Source organism: Polypterus senegalus, chromosome 9 (assembly GCF_016835505.1).
Source record: "Polypterus senegalus isolate Bchr_013 chromosome 9, ASM1683550v1, whole genome shotgun sequence".
In the NCBI taxonomy this organism is placed as follows: Eukaryota; Metazoa; Chordata; class Cladistia; order Polypteriformes; family Polypteridae; genus Polypterus; species Polypterus senegalus.
This window is the reverse complement of record NC_053162.1, coordinates 74,747,612-74,773,217: the sequence shown is the minus strand read 5'-3', so window position 1 is coordinate 74,773,217 and position 25,606 is coordinate 74,747,612. Positions and strand designations below refer to the sequence as shown.

The window sequence follows — 25,606 nt, the reverse complement described above, 5'->3', positions numbered from 1 at the left end:
CATTCACAGAATTTGAAGTTAGTGCAGGTGACACCAAACTGCTGAACTGCTATTATCAATCACATCACACAAACTAATTATACTTTTCTTCACTCCTTAAAATATACAATATTTAACAGAGTTGGGTATTGGCAAAGATTTCCCAGTTTGATATATTCAATTATGACTCATCCTGGTTTTGATTCAATTTTTTTTTTAATTCTCAGAGAATTAATTGTGTGAACTCTTTACTGTAGCAATCCCTTCTATGATCTAATAGTAAATTATTGCTTAAATGCACACACAGACTCAACACATATTTTAGCATTACTTTTTAATTAAATAAATTCAGTAAACACTAAAAAACATTGCTTCTATAGAGAAGTCCTTAGGAATATAAATTCAAGCACCTGATGTAGAAAAAGAATGAAATCATCATCATTTTTGCTTTCATACAAAATGCAAGTTAAAAAACAAAGAAGCTCATCCAAAATAACATTTTAGTAAAAATTAAAAAACATGTTTAGCGTATCACAAAAAAAATACATCACAATTAAACAAAAATGTTATTACCAAGCCTGTTTTACTCTCTCTGTAATGCAAGTTTTCACTTTACAGCACAATGCAAAACAGCAAGAAAAATTTTCGATCACAGCGTGGCATTAATTACCAACAGGGTCTTGACATTTTTAAATCAAGCAAAGCAAAGCCCTATCATAACTGATTGATTCTGAGGTGGCAATGATAGATTGGCCATCTAGCTCTGTGAAAAAAAGACTACTTAGTGTTCTTCTTTGTGTAATGTATTTACCCCATTTTTTGACACCCATTATTGCATGCCCAAACTTCCTGGAAAGGGGTCTGTTTTTGAATTGCCTTTGCCAAGATTTCATCCATTAATTTTCCCATATGAGGATCAGCAGCTGCACAAGAATCCTTTGACCTCTTTGACAGAGCAGGAAAATCATCCACTTGATCAGGGCTATCAGAATTATTCCTTATTTGTTTCCTATTGCTTGGGTTCAATGCCTCTTGTGCAGCCATATACTTGGTGCTGAATTCAGATTAAAAAGGAACTCTACAATTATTCCACATTCAACAATATATTCAGTGCCTTAGTGGCTGCCACAGACCATTCAGTGATTTTTTTCAAAATTTATTTACTTTCTATGCCGAATTCTACTTGCACAACTTACTAAAAATCACTCCACTTTCTCCATCACTGATGTGTAAGTAGTTAATCTGAAGAATTATTCCTCACAATTTTGATTAGACAGGACATGGAGGATCTTAAAAGAGGAATCACTGTTGATGTGAGCTATTCTTTGAGGTGTTCACACTTTAAAAATTAGCCTTTGGCAATTAATTATGGGAACTTCTTTTACAACTCTTTTACAGCTAACTGAAAAGCCAACATTTTAACAGTTTCATTTGAATAACTGATAAGGTTTTGGAAACATACCTCTTTTTCATATATCCATGTACAGTAGGTTTGAGCTCCTCCACCACCATGGAGTAACTGTGATTTCTCTGTATCTCATGGAGGGGGTGTGATGACAGACATGGTCACAATGCGGCTGACTTTATAGGCTTTAGTGCCTTCAACATCATCTGTCATCGATATCTACCTTAGTAAATGTGCACCAATCCATTTCATTTTGACACATTTCAGATGCCACCAGCATAGTTGAGACTGGAGACTACAGTTTAAGGTATCTTTCCAGCATCTCCACTGCACCTGGAGAAATTTTCAGATATCAGCTATTGTGTTGCTCAGTCCAGGTTCAACTGTTGACGTCCTGATTGACTCAGTTACTTATTTCCTTTTTTTATTTTAAACCATCTCTTCATCCATTTTGAAGGATATGAACAATGTGTAAACATATGAGTGAAGACAACATGGTTCCAGCACATTCTCTAGGTTTTAGAGAGCTAACATCATAGTAAGGGTGTATATGTTTACTGAAGAGAACTAAAGACTATAAAATAAAAAAAAAACACTATGGTTCCAAATCCGATGAGTAGGCAACTGTCAACTGAATTTGATTTATTCTCAGTTACTGTAGTTCTTACAAATGCAGCTAAACATTTGTTTTTAGGCTTGATGTTGAAAAATGGGGGGGAATATGGTCTAACCCTTTACCACACCAAACCACAAAGCATAAATCAAATTAGAAAGACCACATGCAGTGAGGGATGTCTGTGGAAAATAGCAAAAAGAACACATGTATATGCCTTTTGAAAAAGAAAAGTGCCATGGTCTGGACAGTTTGGATATTAGCAACAAGACACCTAATTTGTACTTACATAATATACTACAGAGACTACAATTTAGTATGCAAAAAAAATATGATCAGCTGTGTCAGTTTATAACTTATACTTTAATGACTTTGAAATTAAGGTCCAGGCTAATATTAAAATATAAAATGTGATAAATAATAAAACTACTGTTGCATAAACTATGAACTGTTGAACATTGTGTTCTTTTTACCAAAACAGACAAAGACAAAAACTTTGAGAGAATTAGAAATTCAAATTAATTTCACATTGAAGAACAAAATGATTTAGAAATAATAAATCACTGCTCATACTCATTCTCTGCAAAATAAGTCTTTGGAATGAAAATCTGAAGCCACAAGGATACTTGAGGGACAAGATCGATAGATAATCCAGACCACTAACCATCATTTTATTTTCTTGCTCACAAGTGGTGGAACATAATCTTCATTGGTGTATGGAAGTAACCTGGGGTAATGCAATGTTGGTTATATTTATGCATACGCTCTTTTACAGGGTCAAGTTATAATGACAAACTCTCTTTGTATGCACAAATTTGTGATACTGGAGATACAACTGAAATACCAGGGAAAAAATGGAGAGAATGGGAGAACATTAAAAATTCAACACAGATGGTGGCTGGGTCAGGATTTAAAAATCAGCACATTGCAACACTATACTGCTATAACATAAACATCTTAATTTACCTTGCATATTAAAACATTTGTATACATTGAAAATTTTATATTATTAGTGGTGAAGTATTCAATATTTCAAAGAGTGTCATCTCCAGGCAGAGGAGTAGCTTCAGTGACAGACTTTTGTCACTGTCCTGCTCCACTGACAGACTGAGGAGATCGTTCCTCCCCCACACTATGCGACTCTTCAATTCCACCCGGGGGAGTAAATGCTAACATTAATTTTATTTTAATTTTTTTCATTTTTATTACTATTTAATTTAATATTGTTTCTTTGTATCAGTATACTGCTGCTGGATTATGTGAATTTCCCCTTGGGATTAATAAAGTATCTATCTATCTATCTATCAATCAATCAATGCCAAATTACTCTACATAGTATACCATTTCAAATGCTTCTTACATAGTTTGTTCAAAATTTTTCAAAATATGTGCAGAGATGGATTTATGCAACTTGCTTGCGGTCACACAAGTCTATCCAATTTTTTCCTATTGTATGAATTACTTTATACCATTTCAGTGTGAGAAGCAGATACAGGAGTGCTACATTATTTCATACAGGGGACATGAACACTCATGCCCATAATTACTTACACACAGCACTATTTGGATTCATTAATTCACTTAATAAACAATGGTTTGGGACATGTGAGGAAACTGCAGAATCCAGCAAAATCTCATTAACAGGCAAAGAGAACATATAAGCTTGATAAACAGAGTGTCACAATGCTGCCCCCTGGTGTCACTAAACTGACAAAGCATGACAAATAAAATGTTTTAAAATTTTACATTCCTTACTAATAAGTGACTATATCCACTATTTGTGGGTTTAAGAGCTACACAAACATTTAGTCAACAAAAAGCAATTCTTCATTTGTTTGTTTAGAAAGTATCTGATTCATGGATAGCAAGATAAAGGTTTGTCCTTCAACCTTTTTCTAACACACTTGTTTAAAAGAACTACTAGCCTGACATTGGCCAGTTTACGCTGCCAATCTCTTGTTATATGGTTCCTTTTGATCCACTAGTAAGAAAAGCGGTTCAAAGGTCTGTTAACTTGAACTGTATAGAAGTAATACAGAATCTTTTGAGCCAACTTCTGATTGGTCAATTATTATGTGGCTGAAGCTTGCTATTTTCCACAGGCAGCTACCTATTGTATGCAGAAAGCTGCAACAGTTACTACAAAAAAAGGCAGTTAATCACTCCAATCAATGAAAATCTTTAAATTTGACACAAAATTCTAAAAATGGTCCAATTTTAATGTTCAAAAAATGACCACAATTTCATATTGCTATTATCTTGCTAAACATTAGAACTGTAAATTCAGTATACTGTACATTTGACATGTTAAAAAAGGTAAATTATTTGAAAGAATGTTAAGCCTGCTTCTAAAATGCAACACAAGAATAAACATGTCACCCTGATGACAAAAAAGAATAAACATTATTTAAAATCGTTTAATTGATTTTGTTTTATTTGTTTTCGATCTTATGTTTGTAAAAATTAATTTGTATGGAATGTTGCATGATTTTAATAAAATCAATAAAAAATGTTTTATTGAACTGCTGTCAAATTTTATTGAATTCCTGCTTAATTATAACTTTAACAAAAGCATCATATGAGTTCTCTTTAAGACAGCACAGCAGGTTAATAAATAATGTATCCATTTTCAAACACTATTCCTCATAGGTTTGTGGGGGACCAACATCTGTCCCAGCAGCACTGGGTGTAAGGCTGGGACCAGCCATGGTGAAAAAGTAATTCCATCGCCTGGAACACTCATCAACTCTTACTAAGCCAATTTAAAGGTAGCAATTAAGTTAAACTGTTTTTGGAATGCTGCAGGAAAAACCAGAGTGCCTGGTTTGGGTCCACACAGAACATGCAAAGTCCATACCAATAGTGACCTGACGGGATTGGAGAATAGCCTCTAAAAACTGTGAAACAGCTGGATTAGCCATTGTGCCAGCCAACAAAAAAATAAAGTAAAATTACAGCTAAAAATACATATCTTTATTTAAAGCACTACCTGGAAATACCTGTACAATGAAATCTTAAATCAAACACTAAACAGCACTGATTCCATATCTCTCAAAATGTTTATTGTTAGGCTTTAAAGAAATAAGATTTAGATCACATTTTTAGATTTGTAAAAGTGCAAATACCACTTCCAAATTTAGTATTTCTGTTTTAAGGTTTTAGAAAAACCTGCATGTCCTATCTTGAAAAGAACAATGCATATTAAAAATGTCAGTCTAACTCTAAACCTTACATAGAGTACAACAGAATTAGTCTAGCCTTATGTTCAAAATGTACTGTAATGACAGGCACTGCATTCATTACTACAGACTAGAAATGACAGCAGCCCAAATGTTTTAACTGTCAGCCTGGACTAAAAGATGAAATCAAAAATCAGTGATTTTTGTAGAGGTGCCGCATTTTTGCCAAATGGAGCATAATGGACTTAAGTGCCCTTCTCCTCACATTAAGTGCCTGCTGGCAAGTGGAAACACATCACCCTACTGAGGCAATAGTGTACAGGCAGTAGCAAATCAGGCACATCATTGTCACCCATTCAAACTTTTCCATCAAGAGGCATGGCAGGCAGCAAATGGTTTTCAATGTAGTTTCACTTCCATTCCAGAAAGAAAAAATGTAGCAGATGACAAAAGACATTCAGATATCATTAAAGAAATCATCCATCTGCAAGTGGGTCTTTTCCACGATTCTGTTGCAAAAAGGTGTACATAACTTTTATTAATATTTTTAATGAAGAATTATGTAAAATTATTTGTAGAATATTTAATGAATAATAACCCACTCATATTACATTAGATTAGAGATTTGCAAACATAAAAGCTTTTTTAATTTATTAATATTTATTATGGCTTTACAATGACTACTGCAAATCCTGAAGTGAAGACTTACTTTGTCTAACAGGTGGCGTAATTCTGCCTTTCCCTGAAGGTCCCGTAATCCAGGGGTATTTGGGCTGCTGACATTCACCACTAGATAGTCAGCCAATGGGCCCAACCTTTTCACACCCTCTGTGTAATCAGAAACTGCATCCTTGGACAATTTATTCTTCCCAAGATTAATCCCAAGAGGTCGTCCAGCTAGAATGTGCAATTCATTAAAGTTATGAATCTGCTGTTTTTCTACAAATACAGTAATTTTACTATTTCCTTAACAGTATTTTTTTCTATTCAAGGGAGATCAATATGTTTGTTTAGGAACTTCTAGTGTAGCATATAAATATTCTGTAAAATTTTCTTGCCTGGTATTTATATCAGTTTATCGTAAGGATAAATACATATAAACTACTTCCCTGCAAATAGTAAACACGGACCCACTTTTTCATAACATGATCACATTATCTTGTCCTACTGAAGATTTTGTCATTCTTTGGAATATTCTACAAGCAAACAATAAATAACAAAATAAGCTTAACAAAAAGGATGCGATCACAGTGTTATTTTCACTAAATATTTTGCATTAAATGAAAACAGAATTTTATTTTTTTTAAATTAAGTTTATACTACGTAAAAGGTGAAAAAATACCTACATTTCAAAAATTCCCTTTCATAAATCCTTTAACGTGCATCATCTTTGTAAGTTGCTTGTTACAGTGTAGTGCCTAAACTCAGCCCTTTGGAGCCCTTTGTAACAAGGAATGCACAGTGATAACTTTTCAATTTTCAGCTTACCAACAGCTGTGTATGTTAGTTTTCAACCAATCATATCACTGGGATTATAATAGGTAAAATTACCATAGCTATTTTTTATGTTCTGTCTTGGAAGGCATTTAATTAACTAATTTATATCTTAATTGCTAATAATACAGGTGTAACTTGTTGCACTAATATTCATGAAACTGCATATTCAGACACTGTAGCTCAGGGTTCAATATCTGGATAAACCGACACTCAAGTAATGGTGAATATCTGTCAAGCTACATCAGCACAGATGAATATCACAAACTCTTGAAATTCAACTTCTTGCTGATCAGCTTTGTGAAACTTGTTGACAACTGTGCCGACAACAAACCTAAGCAGTACTAGCTGTTGTGATGACTGAAGGAGGGTTGATAAAAAGTACAGATACACAATTTGTTCTTTTTGGTTTCCACATTCCAAGTATGATTATTTATACACTATTTTAGCTATGCAGGTATATTTTTCTATACACTTGAACATACTCCAAAAATATACCCACATTAATCTGTGCGACTGAAGAACACTTATTTCTAGCTCAGGAATTTGTTTGCAAAAACCTGCAATAAATCCATTTCCGGTTTAACACTAATGTCAGTTACCTGTCCCTGAGATGTAAAAGAGAAGTCTGTAAAATATTACCCAAGATGCAGAACACATAGTATTTTAAGTTTTACAGCATTTATTTAATGAGTAGGTGGGTGCTCTTCTAACATCTGTGAAAATGTTCATATTGTATAAAATGTACAAAACACAGTCAGTGAAAGAAGACTCTATGACAAAAAAGTATTTGGAAAAAAATGCCTTAACATCTAAAGAACATGACTGTACAGGTTTTCTGTTGTTGCAGTTTCCACTACTAATATATACAGTGGGTACGGAAAGTATTCAGACCCCCTTCAATTTTTCACTCTTTGTTATATTGCAGCCATTTGCAAAAATCATTTAAATTAATTTTTTTCCTCATTAATGTACACACAGCACCCCATATTGACAGACAAAAAAAAGAATTTTTGAAATTTTTCCAAATTTATTAAAAAATAACTGAAATATCAAATGGTCCTAAGCATTCAGATCCTTTGCTCAGTATTTAGTAGAAGCACCCTTTTGAGCTAATACAGCCATGATTCTTCTTGGGAAAGATGCAACAAGTTTTTCACACCTGGATTTAGGGATCCTCTGCCATTCCTCCTTAGAGATCCTCTCCAGTTCTGTCAGGTTGAGGAGAGGCAAGACACATGACAGCCCGCATGGAGTTTGCTAAAAGACACCTGAAGGACTCTGAGATGGTGAGAAATAAGATTCTCTGGTCTGATGAGACCAAGATAGAACTTTTTGGCCTTAATTCTAAGCGATATGTGTGGAGACAACCAGGCACTGCTCATCACTTGTCCAATACAGTCCCCACAGTGAAGCATGGCGGTGGGAGCATCATGCTGTGGGGGTGTTTTTCAGCTACAGGGACAGGACGACTGGTTGCAATCGAGGGAAAGATGAATGCGGCCAAGTACAGGGATATCCTGGACAAAAACCTTCTCCAGAATGCTAAGGACCTCAGACTGGGCCGAAGGTTTACCTTCCAACAAGACAATGACCCTAAGCACACAGCTAAAATAACGTAGGAGTGGCTTCACAACAACTCTGTGACTGTTCTTGAATGGCCCAGCCAGAGCCCTGACTTAAACCCAATTGAGCATCTCTGGAGAGACCTAAAAATGGCTGTCCACCAACGTTTACCATCCAACCTGACAGAACTGGAGAGGATCTGCAAGGAGGAATGGCAGAGGATCCCTAAATCCAGGTGTGAAAAACTTGTTGCGTCTTTCCCAAGAAGACTCATGGCTGTATTAGCTCAAAAGGGTGCTTCTACTAAATACTGAGCAAAGGGTCTGAATACTTAGGACCATGTGATATTTCAGTTTTTCTTTTTTAATAAATCTGCAACAATTTCAAAAATTCTTTTTTTTGTCTGTCAATATGGGGTGCTGTGTGTACATTAATGAGGAAACAAATTAATTTAAATGATTTTAGCAAATGGCTGCAATATAACAAAGAGTGAAAAATTGAAGTGGGTCTGAATACTTTCCATACCCACTGTATTAATAAAGACATCCTCATAAATTGGAATGTTAATATTACCATAAAAGGCCAAACAAAGCTGTGAATTTTATGTTATTTCTAAAAGGGGAAACTTTACTGAGAAGTAGGTTTGGTTGAACTTTGAAAGCAGATACAAGGCTACCTAGGTTTAGAATCTTACCTGTTACTTTAATTTGATTTAATACAATATATAAAAGATACAACAAATCCATTTTAATCTTTATTTAACCACCAGTCATAATAATAAATCTGCATTATTTACAGTATATCTCTAAAATATATGGACACCTGATCAAACATTAATGTAAGCACAAAAGTAGTAATAAATTACTTGATTCTTAGAATAATGAAAATAGACCAGTCTCACTCACTAATAAAAAGAGACACAAGCACAGCTTGTATAAAAGAACTGCAACTTAATAAATTGGATACAATACAATTTAATTTAGCTATTGTATCCCTAAAGGAATACTAATGTTTTAATGAAATACATCTAAACATTTTCTTCTCTCTCTCTCCCTTCACATTTTCCTTGATGTTACAATAGCTAGGTGTTGGAAAAAAAACACAATACATGGAAATCATTTTAAGATAATTCAAAATAATATCAAGTTAATGAGTGTGCCAGCATGAAGAATGAGTATTTTTTTGCTGGTATTTTCATTTTTACCTTTTGTCAGCTCATACTGCAATTCCTGCCTTGCACTTAATCGTTCTTGAACCATTGCATGGCCATAACTGTTAAATCCATATCTAGAATAAAAAATAAATATAAAAAGTCAATTTAATAAAACGCTAGTTGGCTTTCTTAATGAGAAATGATATTGTAATCTTCACTATTATTTGTATGCTCCATATACTGTTGTGAAGTTTTCTTTTTTCACCTTAGCTGCAGTCGAAGAAGAACAGGAACCTGAGTAAATGTTCAGTAACTGCAGTTTAATTAGGAGCATGACAATCAGATTTCTAGTTTAGTGCATTTCAATAATACCATGTTAACAGTAAACCCAACACAAAAAGTGCAGTACTGTATTCACCAAAAACATACTAATATGTTAACAAAAAAATTCTATCTAAGTAAGATTAATCAAAGTGAAAGCCATCCCCAAACCGAGAAGAACTTTGGCACCCCGCCACCAGTACTAGACTAGATGTTCATGGCACTTATATTTAAATAATAATTGCTCTAATACTGTTGGATTTTTTTTATCAATTTGTGTTCTTCCTGTGGCCACCAGTGCAGGCGTTACTATAATAATAAAGTATAAAATAGCGTGTACAAACGTACATACAAGTTTTGATATATTCAAATATTGACTTATTTTTAAGTTGAACATTCAAACCTTGTTTTTTTGGCCAATTTTGCAACCCTAATATACTGTTTGCAAAATTATATATCATACCAAGACCAAGAGTTTCAAGGGGCCTTGTAAAGAAAGACTATTGATGCCCAAGGGTGTGGGATGATTTTCAAAGCAATTTCATGTTAATCATCTAATGGTATAATAGTTTATCTACAAATAGAAAAACATGACTTGTCATACTACCAAAGCCAGCCCATAACCTGACTGAAACATTGAAATATTTACTATAATTTCATTTCTTACCTAAATTTCAAAATACAGTGAAAGGATTAACTGTTAGAAAGAGACTATACAATCTTAATTTTATTGTCCGCTCCAGCAAACATCGGTCACATGTTTACATTTTGTTGTTGGCACATCTCATGAGGACCTATTGTATCCAAACTCTTTCCAACACCTAAATTGCACACCTGAGCAAAGATTTTGGAAAGGAAAGCCTTTGCTCAGCAGTTACTTACAATACAAACATGGACTGTTTAGCAATTCTGAACTTCTGTTCAGCAGCTGAAATTGTACTAGAAAGATGTTTTGTGTGTATGTTTTCAATCACAAGATAAAAAATGCAGATTAAATAATGTAATACAAATCATTTTAGATTTATGTATTTGCATGACCAAGCACTTTTACGTTTGCATTCAATGTACTGTATAATCTGTGAAGATGTTCAGTGATAAAGCAGATTTGAAGTAGCACCTGCTCAGGCACCCCAGATGACAGGCCTTTAGGTTTTAGAAAAGATAAAAACAACTTATAGTTTAATTAACTGTTAGTTTCATGTCTTAAAGTAGAAAAAATGTGCAATAGCAGTAGGGGGCTGTAAGAGGTTGTGTAACTCCATTATTTGCAGCAACCATCCAGAATGTGAGTACGTTGTTTCACTTAGTCTTTTCATGTATGCTTAAGAATCAGTAGGTAGCTGTATGACAAAAGACAGCTTGTGAACTGTAGCTGTATTGTCTGGTAGTACATGGAAGTTTTCAGATAATCCCTAACATTCATCCATTCATTTTCTACCACTTACCTTAGGGAGTACTAATACTGATAATTTGGTCCATGCCTGACCATGTTTGTCTACATGTAACCTGACAAAGTCTAGTTCGTTTGACTAGTGTGATCGCTGTGTGCCAGGCCAATCATACTGTGTGCCCTGACCTGCTTGGAAGAGGTGGGCCTGATCATGGTTCAGCAGCATTTGGGAACGGTGTGATCGTTAAACGTGCCCGAGCACAGAAAACAAATATGATGTCAATGATGCAACAAGGCAAATGGTGCAATTCTCATTTCATTCAATAGCATTTGAGATAAAAACTTTTTTTTTTTTACACACATGAATGTGAATTGTAGTTGGCAAGAAAACTTGCAAATTCTTTCCTTAACATCATTTGTATCTGTAAAAATCTTTCCGTACATGTAGCCATGATTAACAGCAAAACACTGTGCTACATGCTCATTAAATCTGTAAAAAGGTAGAGTGTTATCCTGCCCTACACAACTCCTAAACTACCACAAAAAAGAGCAAAATCTTTTTGACATGCATGCTGTCACTTCGTGTTCAGATCTTGTTTTGGCTTTACACAAAGTCGTATGGTCATGACGAAAGTGTGCCCAGGCCTTCACGTTAAAGCGCAGTGTGAATGTAGGCCAGCGGGAGGAGTAGGGAGGGGGACAATTGCAATTGGGCACATTAAGGAGTACACCCTAAAACCGGGTCGTGAGGCAACAGTATTTGCAGTGACGCCCAGACATCCCTTTCCCCAACTACACCTGCCAAGTCACACTCTGGAATCCCAAGGCGTTCCCTGTCCATATGGGAGATATAATCCTCCCAGCAAGCCTTGGATTTTCCCCAGGGTATCCTTCCAACAGGTCATGCCCATAAAACACCCACAGGCAGGCATGCCTGAAACACCTCAATTGGCTCCCCCTTCTCAATGCAGAGTGCTCAGTAGATCTACTCCGAGCATCTCCTGGATGTCTGTGCCTCTAACACTGTTTCTAAAGGAGGATCCAGCCACCTTGTGGAGGAATCTTATTTCAGCTGCTTGTATCCGCAATCTCATTCTTTCAGTCAATACCCAAAGCTCATACTCAGAGGTAAGGGTAGGGATGTAGATCAACTAGTAAATCGAGAGGTTTGCCTTCTGACTCAGGTCCTTTTTCACCTACCTACAGATAGGTATAGCGACAGCGTAACTGAACTCGCCACCCCTATCCATCCATCCATCCATCAATCCCTAACAATGGAAGTGAAAACAAAGACGGGGTATAAATGGCTGTTTCATGACAGGTAGAGGCATGAGTGATGAAATTCTTAAGAACAGCTGAATAAATGATCTCACCTTTGCCATCTTGGATTAAGTGGGCTCAGAATACCTTTGGGGTATAGGCTATCTTGCCAGTCTTGAACACAAGGCAAGAGTCACGAAAGGGCCTAGTCATGCATTTCATGTAGTGTGAAATTATTCTGTTTCAAAGACTGCAATAATAAGGCGTACATAGTTTTATTTTACTTTGACAAATCATCCATTTGCAAGGAAGTGAAACATTTCCAGTAATTAATTAATAAAACATCTATTAGTGCCAAATCAGAAACTACTACAACAATGTCTTGCAAGCATTAAATTAAAAACACATCCATATTGCTTAGTGTTGGAATGGATGAATATACCTGGGTCGCAAAAGCCATATGAAGCCAATTCTCAGTTTTGTGTATAAACACAATGGATTTGGGCGGCGTGCCTACATTTATGTGGAGCACCAGCTTAAAATATTTTTAAAGTGGCTTTCCAGTGCCAGCTCTAACTTAAGCAGGTTAAGGAATACTGTAACTTATTGTGTCCATCAAAACCATCATGAGGCAAACGTAGTAAAAATCAACTGGTTCACTCAAATTAAATGCAATTAATATAAAATATTTTCGAAAAATTTTTGTAACTTTTGTAAGAAATTTAAAAATATTATGTACTGCAAGGGATGCGAACCTGCAATGCAAAATACAATGCAAAACAGGCCATTTTTGTTCCAACTGACATCCATTATATTGTTAAATAGTTTACTTTAAATACCTATGAAATTACTTTGACACATAGTCATCACCAATCTAAGTACTTTTGGTGTTTTTATTGCAAACTGCAATCATTTTAGTATATAATAAATTTAAGAATCCACCTTCTTGTTTGCATATTTCCCTTTCTATTTCATGTATTAATTTAACTGAAGAATACATATAAATTTGTGACTAATAACTCTTCTGTTTAAAAAAGTAAATGTAAGGAGCATTTCTTCCTAATAAAAATGTAGAATGTGAAAAACAATACAATGGGGGCTAACACACCACTACAGTACATAAAGTAATTACACCACCAAAATCTTACTTAAAGCCACTAAAACATGGCCCTGAATAGTAAAGATAAATCTAAATTTTAAAAAGGGCACACCTCTAGCTGTAGCTGCCTGTGGTTTACCCTGCCTAAGGCATCTACATTGGTAATATTTGTTATTCAAATTTTTTACTTTGCACTCAATAAGAATTCTAGGCAACGAGTACAGAATTTACATGAAAAGTGATACTTTAAAAACCCACAATGATGTTCATATGACAGACAGTAATGCTGTGTTTTCAATATTACATCAAACAACTTAGAAGGCATAACCTGCACAAGGTGAAACAGATATTGTATTCTGTCTGCAGCTAATGGATATCATCATGTTCTTAGCCAAATCTAAAAAGACAATATACATATACTCCATAAAAATAAAGATCCAAAATGTAAAATACACTGACACATGAAGCAGGATCTGACAGCTTTATTAAGCAATTTGTTTTTCTGAAGCACCTTTTTAAATTCTCTCTCTGAACAAGGTTTTAACCCACTTTGTTTCAATCCTTATAGATACAAAAGAAGCAATAGGTGAGTACAGAGAAAAATCACATAATATGCAACCCTGCACTGTGTGAATGTCACACATACTACCATATGCAGTAAGATAGGTTTATTTAGGACATGGCCATGTTTACAACAGACCAAACAATAAATGACAACACATGAAAGTGAAGATCTATTGATAATGCATTAATGGCATCTGGGGAGTATTCATTTGAAAATCTTAAATTAACTTATTATATAGCCTGTCATAATATGTTCTATCTTATGCAAAGTTTGGGGAATGTTCAGTGTTCTGATCAGTTAATCAAAAAAGTGAAGCACTTTTTGTAAAATTCAATGTACAACCAAAACCTTAACTTTTAGGCATCTGTGATGAAAACAAATAAAAACCAAATGACACCACAGGCTGAAGTACTAGTATAAAAATACATTAAGTGATCTTTTCAGCCAGTCTTCTTGCATATGTACAGCTGCTTATAGGTGTGCATTTATAGCGTTATGTAATAAGTGTTATTTGCATGCTATGCACGTAACTATAAATACATCTCAGATTTAAAACAGGGGCTAATAAAACAATTACACCTTCGTTGTTAATTTCTTTAGCCAGGTTTGTTCAACCACTTTTTAGAAACAATTAGAAACATATTTAAACAAGAATAGACAGACAAAATCTTTTTCTCTTTAATTAGCCTTGATTAGGTTACATAAACTTTATTAATATCAAAAGGAAATTCACAATTTCAGAAACCAGCTATACATTATTAGAACTGAGTACAATGTAGCTCTGCTCTTCCCTGCTTTTTGCTAATGCCCTTTGCATACAAAACCTTGTAAAGATATTTCAGGAAATATTTACACCACCTTTATGTTTCTTTATCTGTGAACCACTCATACATACATACATATACACACACACACACACAGATGATTATTCATCTAATAAAACCTTTTAACTTTGGCCTACCTGTTAATGACAGCCTGGTCTGCAGTAAGCCTAAAGACACGTGGTTTGAGATTTCCATCTTGGGGTAATGGAGTAACACTTCCAACCTCAACAAATCCAAAACCAACTTTATATAGCCCATCAACAGCTTCTGCATGTTTATCAAAGCCAGCAGCAATGCCAAGAGGGTTCTGAAACCTCTGCCCAAGAACTTGTACTTCCTAAACAGAGTAAAATACCTTTAGCAAAACAGTATATTAAATATGATATATTCAGGGTAATTTTCTTTTCTAAGGAGCAATTTTTTGCTCTCATTATGGAAATCTGGAAGCATTTTATAAAGAATTAGGCGCATTTTGCAAAATAAACAAAACTACAGTTTACCTTATCAGCAAAGGGAATATATACTTATTTAACCTCATTATTAGAAAAGAAAATTAGAAATTAAGCAGTTTAGATTTCCTTTCTTTTAATTAATAAAAGAATAAAAGCATTATCAAAATGTTAACAATGTATTGATCCATTCAAAAGAAAGCATTTTTTGTATAGGTTTTAATGAAACAGATATTTCATAGGAAGGGTTTGGTGTAACTGTATAGAAACAAGGTTCAGAACTTCTATTTGGAATATTTCATGTCCAGTTCCAAAAAGTGCTGAACAAAAACCGAATTACACAATTGAGAAGGCAGCAAAAAAATATGAAGCGTCTGACACATACAAGCATATTCATAAGTGCAACTACTGCGGAAACAAAGCACACGGTGGAAAAAGGCAATGTCCCGCTAAAGGAAGACAGTGTAAAAAAACCTGTGCATGCAGTGTGTCACGTCTCAGATAAATAGGAAGACGAGCTGTTTATTGATGCAGTAAGAAACGAATCGATGAATGAAACCTCTTATCTTTACAACGATTGACAAACACGGAATGTAACTTGAACACAACACATCCTACAAATACGAACCTGATTGAAACAAATAATGATAATCAAATCCTATATGCCAACAACACTCATAACAATGACAACACAATTACATTGTCAATCATGTTACGTTATTATTAAAATGTTTCCTTTTCTTTTTCATTACTTCTTTAACACACTACTTCTCCGTTGTGAAGCGCGGGTATTTTGCTAGTATATATATATATATTGTCACAAAACGAGACAAAGACAGAAAAAGGTTTGGGGCAGCCACCCATGTAATTAGGTATCCTGGCTGCAAAGTCGTTTTCTTTTCATCCAAATACAGCACTGAAGTGCTTACAACAGAGTCCAAAACAAGACTGTCAGAGAAGGGAAAAGGGAAGGCTTTTAAAGGGGGAGGCAGGAAGTGAGGTCATAAGGATTGGGCACGTGTTCATCTTTCATTGGATTAGTCCCGGATGTGACATCAGGGGGGGCCGGCAAGGTCTGTCTCCATTGGCTCGGTCCCAGAAGTGACGTCCAGAGAGACAGGTGGAACCTCCCGGGTTAGGTCTACAGGGAAGTGAGAAAGAGAGTTAGTGCACTCTGCCACATCCCGGTATGGCTCAGAACTGCCTTCACTCGAGCCCTTTAGCTGCCTCCCATGCGCGCGTGTGTGACAATATATATATATATATATATATTATATATATATATATATATATATATATACCAGCAACACTCATGACAATGACAACACAATTACATTGTCAATCACGTTATGTTATTATTAAAATGTTTCCTTTTCTTTTTCATTACTTCTTTAACACAATACTACTCCACTGCGAAGCGTGGGTATTTTGCTAGTATATATATATATATATATATATATATATATATATATATATATATATATATATAAATGTACATACAATGTACATTTATACAATAAATGTACAGAGTGCAACTCAGTGCAAGAAATGCTGAAATAAACACTGAAACGCAGGTATTACCAATATGTAAACAGTAATACAAGAACCTGGGAGACCTGGGGGTGGTGTGCCAAGCCTGATAAAGCTGAAATAACCATCTGTGAGTTTGATGATCTTTGGGGAAAAAGCGGTTCATATATCTGCTTGTTTTGGCGTATATTAATCCAGAACGCCTGGCCGACAAAAGAAGTTCAAAAAGGTCGCGGCCTGTATGTGAGGGGTCGATTATTATTTGCACTGCCCATTTCATGACTCTGGAATAGTACAGGTCCTGTAAGGTGGGCAGACTGGTATCAATGATATTTCTGGTAGACCTGACTATTCGTTGTACCCTGTTTTTCTCAGTCCCTGATCAAAACCACACACTTATTGATGATCCGAGAACAGAATGAATTACTGCTGTGTAGAACTGAATCAGCTACTCCTGTGGAAGGTTAAATGAACTTCCTCAGCTGTTGTAGAAAGTACAATTGCTTTTGTGCCTTTTTACTTTCTGGTATACAAAGTATAGGTAAAGTACTGTAATTGTCCAAAGATTCAATGTTGCGATTTTGATGAATCTCAGTGTTTTAGACCTCTCTTAGTTCGAAAATACAATTTCTGGAATTATGTCTGTGTGTCTGTTTGTCTGTGTAAACATGACAACTTGAGTACGCTTTCACTTAGGACAACCAATATTTGGAATACAAGAGTTAGGTACAAAACGTAGATTTCCATCAACTTTTGGGCTATTCCGTTATGGTACTTTACTTTTTATTCATGCAGCTGCAGAGTCTGATTTTTTCAACTTTTATAAAAATTGTTCAATACATAATTAATTTAATTTGATTTGTTGTTGATGATTATTTAATGTACATAAATTAAAAATATAATCATTGTCTTGTGGTTTACTCCTCAAATATCCATCCCCATATCTGAGTATACGAGAAAGTCTAGGGGAGACCATTCCCGATTTTTTATAATGAACCCTACATTGGTCTCCCATTTCAGGAGATTATGGACCACAGAAACTAGAAGGTTTACACAACTATCACAGCAATATTAAGAATGAAGAGGGGAGATAATATTGTGGGACCATTCCTAAAGTCCACTGTCATCTCCACAGTTTTAAGAGTGTTTATTTCCAGGTTGTATACACCAAACGGTTCATCATGTTCATCATGTACAGCCATGCTAACATAATGTGCAGCCTGTTAACTGGCTAAATTAACCCAGCAATAAACCATTATCAAACCAAACTCTCAGCAGACATGGGAAGCATTGTCAATTGGTTTTGCAAATCTAAACAGTTCTTTTAATTTTTGATGGTCTCTTATGACTTTGCTTTAATATTACTGTGAGGGAACAGCTGGAAAACCTTGTATATACTTGTGGTAATTTATAAAAACTCATTTCCATTTTGAGCCATTTTGTAATGGATTTTAGACTAACCCAGGATTCACAGTAGTCAGTAGCAGAATTAATAATATGGCATAAAATATACATGGTATAATTTTAATGATGGATGCTAATAGTATTATCATGTTATATTTTTTCTTATAATTTCAATAGAACATATTTTAAAGGAGTATAAAACTTTAACTGTTAAGTTTTACTGCCTGGAATTAACTCTGGTTTCTTATTAACTATTGGTTAGCTAGTTCATCTTGTAACTATTTAGATTATCCTGCTGCTGAGATTTTTATTCTTGCGTTGATGATTCAAACACTGTGGTGCTCCAGTCTTCCTAGGTGCCTATTAAATAAATACCATAATATAATTCAAAGTTTAGCAGCTTATTATTGACACACACTATCACGATTGTGAAAGAAAATTACCCACAGTATTGTTTGGCTTGAACTGGCTACTTATTGATCAACAAATACAACTTAAAATCCTCATATTGACTTTTTAAGCTCTATATGGCAGTTCAATGACCTACTTAGATTTCAATTTACCTTTACTAGGGAGCTTTGCCCCTTACTCGCTTCACTCGCCAACCCCCGTGTTTGGTTTTCCAGATACAGTACATGCTTGTAAGATTTTATTTTTCTTTGAATTGTTGTTATTTCATTAGTTTCACTTTTATTTCAGAACTTCTATTTGGAATATTTCATGTCCAAATATGCTGAATCTTTCAAATGAGGTCTGTGAGACTTGTGTTTAATGACTTTGTACCATAATTTAGGATAGGTTTCTCTGTTTGGAATTTCAGCACAGACAAAACGATCCACATCATCAGCAGTTAATTTTTTTTGCAAAGTAAACAATAAATGCATGTGATTTAATCCTCGGTTTTGAAATTCTCTGACTTAAACTAATTTTCTTTTGTTTGTGTCAATGCTATCTGTGCTATCTTTTTTTTGATACTGTAGCGACTGACGTACTAAAGTGTCACAAAAGTTCAACTTTAACAATCACTAACTGCGTAACCCCAAACACAACTTTCTAGCACCCTCTCCAACCCCTCCTCCCATGGCTCTCGCCTCCCCCTTACCACATCAATCAGTACCCAGCTATCAGTCTTCCGTGCTGCACTCTGCCCTCCCTCAATCGGACCTAACAGTCACTTAAAACAAAAAAGGCTTCAGCTTGGCTGGGACGCTACAATACTTTCGACTGTTACTGCTTCTATCCTGTACCTTTCTCTGCATATGTATCACGTCTTGGGTCCCTTTTGTCTGTGCTGCTCTTTCTTCTTTGCTGAGAGCACAGGATCTGTGTGTGCCATGTGACTTTACATGACTGAATTTTTTGCTAGCTGCCCTTGCTCTTATTTTATAAGAAGGGTGTGTCTTGCAAGAATCTTATGTTCCACGTCCCCGTGAGACTGCCCTGGGACAATCTCCTGGCACCAAGTCTCACGTTTATAGTCCCCGCAAGACGCTCCGTGTCCAGTCTTTTTTGTCTTGCGGGTCTTTAAAATGTCTTTTGAGAAGTTCCGAGAAGATTATGTATTGTCGCCTTGTTTTTCCATTCCAGGATTTTTTTTATATATAGAGAGATGTGGCATTGTGGTATTGCCTATCTTATGTCTACCTTGGAGGAATAAACCTCGGACAGACTACACCATGAAATGCTTGGTTCCAAAAGTTTGGAATTCTTTGCCACTTTCAATTAGACACATTTGCTTTAATTTTAATGAAGGAAAGGAGCTACTTATTTGGTCAAGCATTTAAATGATCTTGGTTACCTATTTACAGATATATTATATATTTATTTACTGTTGGTATAAATACTACAGTCTTTTTTATATTTAAAATTAACTATCTGTGCTTTAATTCTTTTTTTTTTAAATTATTTTGCATTTTACCTATTATCAAATGCTTTTGTGTAAATTAGCACTTAAACTCCTTGAATCCCTAAGTCTTTTTGCTTATGGATGTCATTAAGCTGTACAGCTTTGACATGTTTGTACTATTGTCTGTGGTAATTCACACTTGTCATTCTTTCAAATTCCATGACCACTGCTTCTCTAAGACACCATATTTTGCATACAAATTTATTCTTTAGCCACCACTGGCTAAAACTGTCAACAAACAGAATATGCAGATAACCGTTTTCTGCTCATGGCCCAACTTTTTACATCTGAACCATTTTCTAACAACAGATGAAACATATTACTTTCAAAAATGTTACCTATTCCCATCTTGCTAATGCAGATATTTTGTATATATGTGTTTGCAAATGTTCACAGCAATCATGTGCAATTTTTTTAATGGAAAAAGAAACACATTGTCGTTATTATGGCAAATAGCATCATGCCAGCAATGTTGATTTCTAGAGCACATTTTCATACACAGGATGTAAATCAAAGTGGTTTACAAAATTTCAAAGAAATAGTTACAAGAAAAGAAGAACTAATTAAATTGGATAAGAAAAATAACAAATAAGCAGAAAAATATAACTCAATATGAGTTTACATAACATAGATATAGAATAGTAGAAAAGTAGAGTACTTATATCACATGATAAATGGACATCTGAACTAGAGGTGTTAAAATTTGGTAAATGATTGTTATAAAGAATCAGAACCATGTAAATGTTTACACCAAATTCTGCACTAAAAAGGTCAAACTACAGGACCTCAAAATTTTTATATTTTTGCACATTACTCTGAGCACTGGAAGGCTCTGCTAGTTATTTTCATGCTTTATGCTAATGCTATTGGTTGATGCTTGGGTAGGGCTGAATTTAGGGTCCTATTGCTTTTTCTATATTAGACACCATTTGGTGTAATCATAGTTAGGGTCGCATCCCACATTTCTAGGAGAGTGGTCTCCAGGGTCGTGACCTGAAATTTATTGGCATGGCAGGATAAAAGGTCAGCGTTCGCACCAAGCTTTATCCGACCTGCCAATAAATCCCTTGAATACAAAAAAAAAAAAAAAATTTCTTTTTGCTATTTGATCTTTGTATCTTGACACATTTTTGACTTTGTTTCTTGATTTAAATCTGGATTTTGGTCACTTCATTTATATTTTATTTGTTTTGGTTTGCGTTTTGCACACATCTCCCGGTTCATATCAAAAAATTGGTTACCCGTTTCCTGCTGAGTGAGAACAATCCTTAAAATTGTTGGGCAGTGGGGTTTCAAATGTGTAGCTAACATTAAGGAGGTGGCTTATGACTTACTTGTAGATTCTGACAGCTTCTGTATTTTAAGCCCTTCTGCCTCTTTTCAATGTTTTCAAAAGGAAATAAAGTGAAAAGGAATTTGAATAGTATATTAGTTTAAAATGTATTAAACTACATAAAAGCAATCAATGCAATGCAGAGAACTCCAGTTGTTAGTTAACACACATACTTGCTCATCTCCAATTACAGCAAATGCTAAGAAGTGGCCTGTGTAAGAGAGGGCTACAGATACAAAAATGTATCACTCCAAAGCTGATCCACAGGGAGAATAAGACACAATCAGCAAATGTGAGATTGCTTATTTAATATGGAAATTAAAACACAAAATCATCTATATAGCAAGTACTGTAAATAAAAGTTGAGGAACCATCAGCCAAAACATAAGATGCTAAACCAAACCTGTGAAACAAAACAAGTAGCTTAATATACCTTTCTTAAAATGCTACCCATAAAAAAGACCAATATGTTTTCATTAAGTGCTCTATAAAAGCAGATAAAAAGTACTTAAACAACACGAGAAGCATACATGGGCTCCTGGAAAAGGAAAAAGACATGTTGAGACTGCAGCAGAAACAAGTATACCTGAAAGGATTTGTACAGCCACCAGTGCTGTGAGGCCACATGTTAACTGGCTGAAAATTGTAGTAAGTTAACAATACTTTGAAAATCTGAAACTGTGCCAAGAAGTCATGAGTGACTTGTGTAATCCAGCATTGCCTGCAGTTCTTAATTGTGTGATGTCACAGCAATGAGAACAATCAAATGCAGTTTGGTAAGTGTAACATGCTGTCCGACTTGTATATGTATAGTGTGATGCTAACCAAACAGAGTATATTACAGAGCCTTCTAATATTAATTATATAAATTATGAGCTCTATATACTGTATCTGAGGCTTTTCTGCCTTATTTCTGAAAGACTTTGTTAGACATTTGGGTGCTTCTCAGGTTTTTTGCATTATAGTCATCTAGTTCAGATATTAAGAAATGGAATCAGCTGGGTGGTCGGTGACATGGAGAGCTCAAAATCCTTTACTGCCTTCATCCCTTAACCACATATTTTGATGTGATGGTTGGGCTATCTTGATTCTGCCTGCATTTATCACTTTTTGATTTTCATCACAGGGATGTGGAATGGTGCTGGTGCCAGAGTGCATATGTAAATCCATTTTCTGTACTGTTGTAAAGATAGATGCAATTATATATTTCTTGCACTTATTTAATACTTTAAAACTTGGATCACAAAAAATAATTAGACATTTTAATATATATATAAAAGATTTAGATAGGAATATAAGTAACAAGCTGGTTAAGTTTGCAGATGATACCAAGATAGGTGGATTAGCAGATAATTTGGTATCCCTTATATCATTACAGAAGGACTTGGATAGCATACAGGCTTGGGCAGATTTGTGGCAGATGAAATTTAATGTCAGTAAATGTAAAGTATTACACATAGGAAGTAAAAATATTAGGTTTGAATACACAATGGGCGGTCGGAAAATCGAGAGTACACCTTATGAGAAGGATTTAGGAGTCATAGTGGACTCTAAACTATCAACTTCCCAACAGTGTTCAAAAGCCATTAAGAAGGCTAACAGAATGTTAGGTTATATAGCACGATCTGTGGAGTACAAGTCCAAGAAGGTTATGCTCAACCTTTATAATGCACTGGTGAGGCCTGATCTGGAGTACTGTGTGCAGTTTTGGTCTCCAGGCTACAAAAAGGACATTGCAGCGCAAGAAAAGGTCCAGAGAAGAGCGACTAGGCTGATTCCAGGTCTACAGGGGTTGAATTATGAGGAAAGATTAAAAGAGCTGAGCCTTTACAGTTTAAGCAAAAGAACATTAAGAGGTGACATGATTGAAGTGTTTGAAATTATGAAGGGAATTAGTACAGTGGATCGAGACTTGTATTTTAAAATGAGTTCATCAAGAACACGGGGACACAGTTGGAAACTTGTTAAGGGTAAATTTCGCACAAACATTAGGAAGTTTTTCTTTACACAAAGAACGATAGACACGGAATAAGCAACCAACTAGTGTGGTAGACAGTAAGACGTTAGGGACTTTCAAAACTCAACTTGATGTTTTCTTGGAGGAAACAAGTGGATAGGACTGGCGACCTTTGTTGGGCTGAATGGCCTGTTCTCGTCTAAAGTGTTCTAATGTTCTAATGTCAAACTGAACATTGACTTCCAATGATAATACAAAATGTACTTGGATTAATCATAAAAGTAAAGCAATCTTGGCAATATTTTAAGGGAAATAATGTACAGTATATATAATTATTAATTAAACCACTGAACTTTATAGAGGAGATGTAGGAGGTTTTCTTCTATGTACTAGACAAGTCATTCATGCCTCACCAGTGCTTTTGAATCCTTATGCTTGGATCGTGGGACTAGGCCTAGCCTAATCATTTGAACTGCAAGAACATGTGCTGTTTCAGCTCCCACAATCCTCTGTAGTCCTGGCATCAGCTGATTGGCATAAAACTTTTCATCTCCAGTGACAGTTAAATAGGAGACGAACAAAAGCCCTCCAGCACCGATAACTCTTACTGCTTCCTTCATGCGCCACTAGAAATGGAGAAAAAAGGAACCATTAAGATCAGTTAGTAACAATAATACAAGAATACAAATCAAGAATACAAACTGAAATAATGATACTATGAAACACTTCTTATTAGCTGTAGGAGAAATCTAGATAGAAGAGAACAGTAATATTTTTCACACAGCACAGATATAGCACCATTGGTCTGAAAAAAAATACTGGAATTTTTTTTTGGCCCTGTTTTTTGAATTTAGCATGTTTTGTGCCTTGTGTAGGTAAGAGAATCTAATGTTTGCATCAATTGTAAAAAGAAACATTGCATTTAATTAATACAAGCTTAGCAAAATGCATTTTAATAGAATAAGGCAAATATTAGTACTGCTGAGATTTTCTACTCTAAGTTCTCTATCCATGTTTAAGTTCATTTGGTTTTACATACCGTTACAGCAAAAAAAGAGCTTAATACAAAACATGACATTATTTTAACAATACTTATAAACTTCAAGCACTCCTCCAGTAAACTAGTATTGTCTCTGCAGCTTCAGAAGTGTTTAAAGGCTAACAGACTAATGTAATCAAACAGAAAGTATGAAACATCAACTGAAATCACTCCTCACATTCACCTACAGTTTTCATAGACTCCACCGCATGCTTTGTATGCTGCCATTTTGGTTAACTAAAGTGCATCTCCACCTAAGTTGCCATGAAGTACAATGAAGAAGAGAAAAGGAAAAAGGTCAAATTACTTAAAATAACAAATGTAATGCATCAAGTGCTCTTTTCCTCCTGATTAGTTCATTAACATTTAACTATTATCAGCATGAGAACTAAATATTAGTGACACATTTTGCTTTGGTATAAGAGAAGTAAAAATGTATTGCGAAAGGTGCAAGTTAATAGTCTACACTATTATAGACCACTATATGTTAATATTAAGTAATAAATGCCAATAAATATGCAACAGTATTGGAAACAAAGAAAAATCATACAAAGATAACCAGGCATCAGTTAAAATAATTTACAAACAAACAATACAAGTGCTGAGCTACAGAATGGTTACATCTGGCTAGGGTATTGAAAACTATCTTATGAATTTTGAAAAGCCTGCTTGATATCATTTAGCTATTAGATCTACAAAGTGAGAACTTCGCACTGAAGATGACCTCGAGTCTGTGAAAAGTCTGCATATTCTCTCAGTGTGAGAGGGGGCTTCTCCTGCATCCTAAACATGTGTTAAGTGAACTGCAGAAACATAATTAGCCCTGTAAGAAAGAAAGTGCATCCCTATTTCCCGAGTTTTGTTCTCGTCATGTGATACTAAGACAGACTCTGAACCCTAGCTATGAACTGGATTAAGTTGGTTCAATAATGGACAGAAGATTGATGAACACAGCCATTGTACACTATGCTTGCTCTCTGAGATCAAGAATAAAAAAAAAAACAAACAGATAAAACAGCCAACACAATAGGGCACTATTTTAAAAATAAAAACGGCAAGGGTCTTATTTACCATCATGGTGGACAGTTATTCAAAAACATACTATTATCAGCCACTAACACGTGGTTAAAGTATTAAATA

The 25,606-nt window shown here is 35.0% G+C and overlaps 1 protein-coding gene across 3 annotated transcripts in view; it reads right to left on the bottom strand.

Moving 5' to 3' along the window:
• dhodh (dihydroorotate dehydrogenase) overlaps positions 1 to 25,606 on the bottom strand; it is a 39,380-nt gene that overhangs the window by 12,747 nt on the left and 1,027 nt on the right. The window contains exons 2-6 of one of the 3 annotated variants that reach the window (XM_039763303.1): positions 24,651 to 24,720; positions 23,841 to 24,053; positions 14,986 to 15,185; positions 9,441 to 9,523; positions 5,886 to 6,073 (exon numbers count right to left, since the gene is read on the bottom strand). In XM_039763303.1, the coding sequence (XP_039619237.1) occupies positions 5,886 to 6,073; positions 9,441 to 9,523; positions 14,986 to 15,185; positions 23,841 to 24,047 (678 nt within the window). In that variant the 5' untranslated portion in view covers positions 24,048 to 24,053; positions 24,651 to 24,720. The remainder of the gene's footprint in view (positions 1 to 5,885; positions 6,074 to 9,440; positions 9,524 to 14,985; positions 15,186 to 23,840; positions 24,054 to 24,650; positions 24,721 to 25,606) is intronic. The other 2 variants (XM_039763302.1, XM_039763301.1) reach the window with 2 other exon arrangements.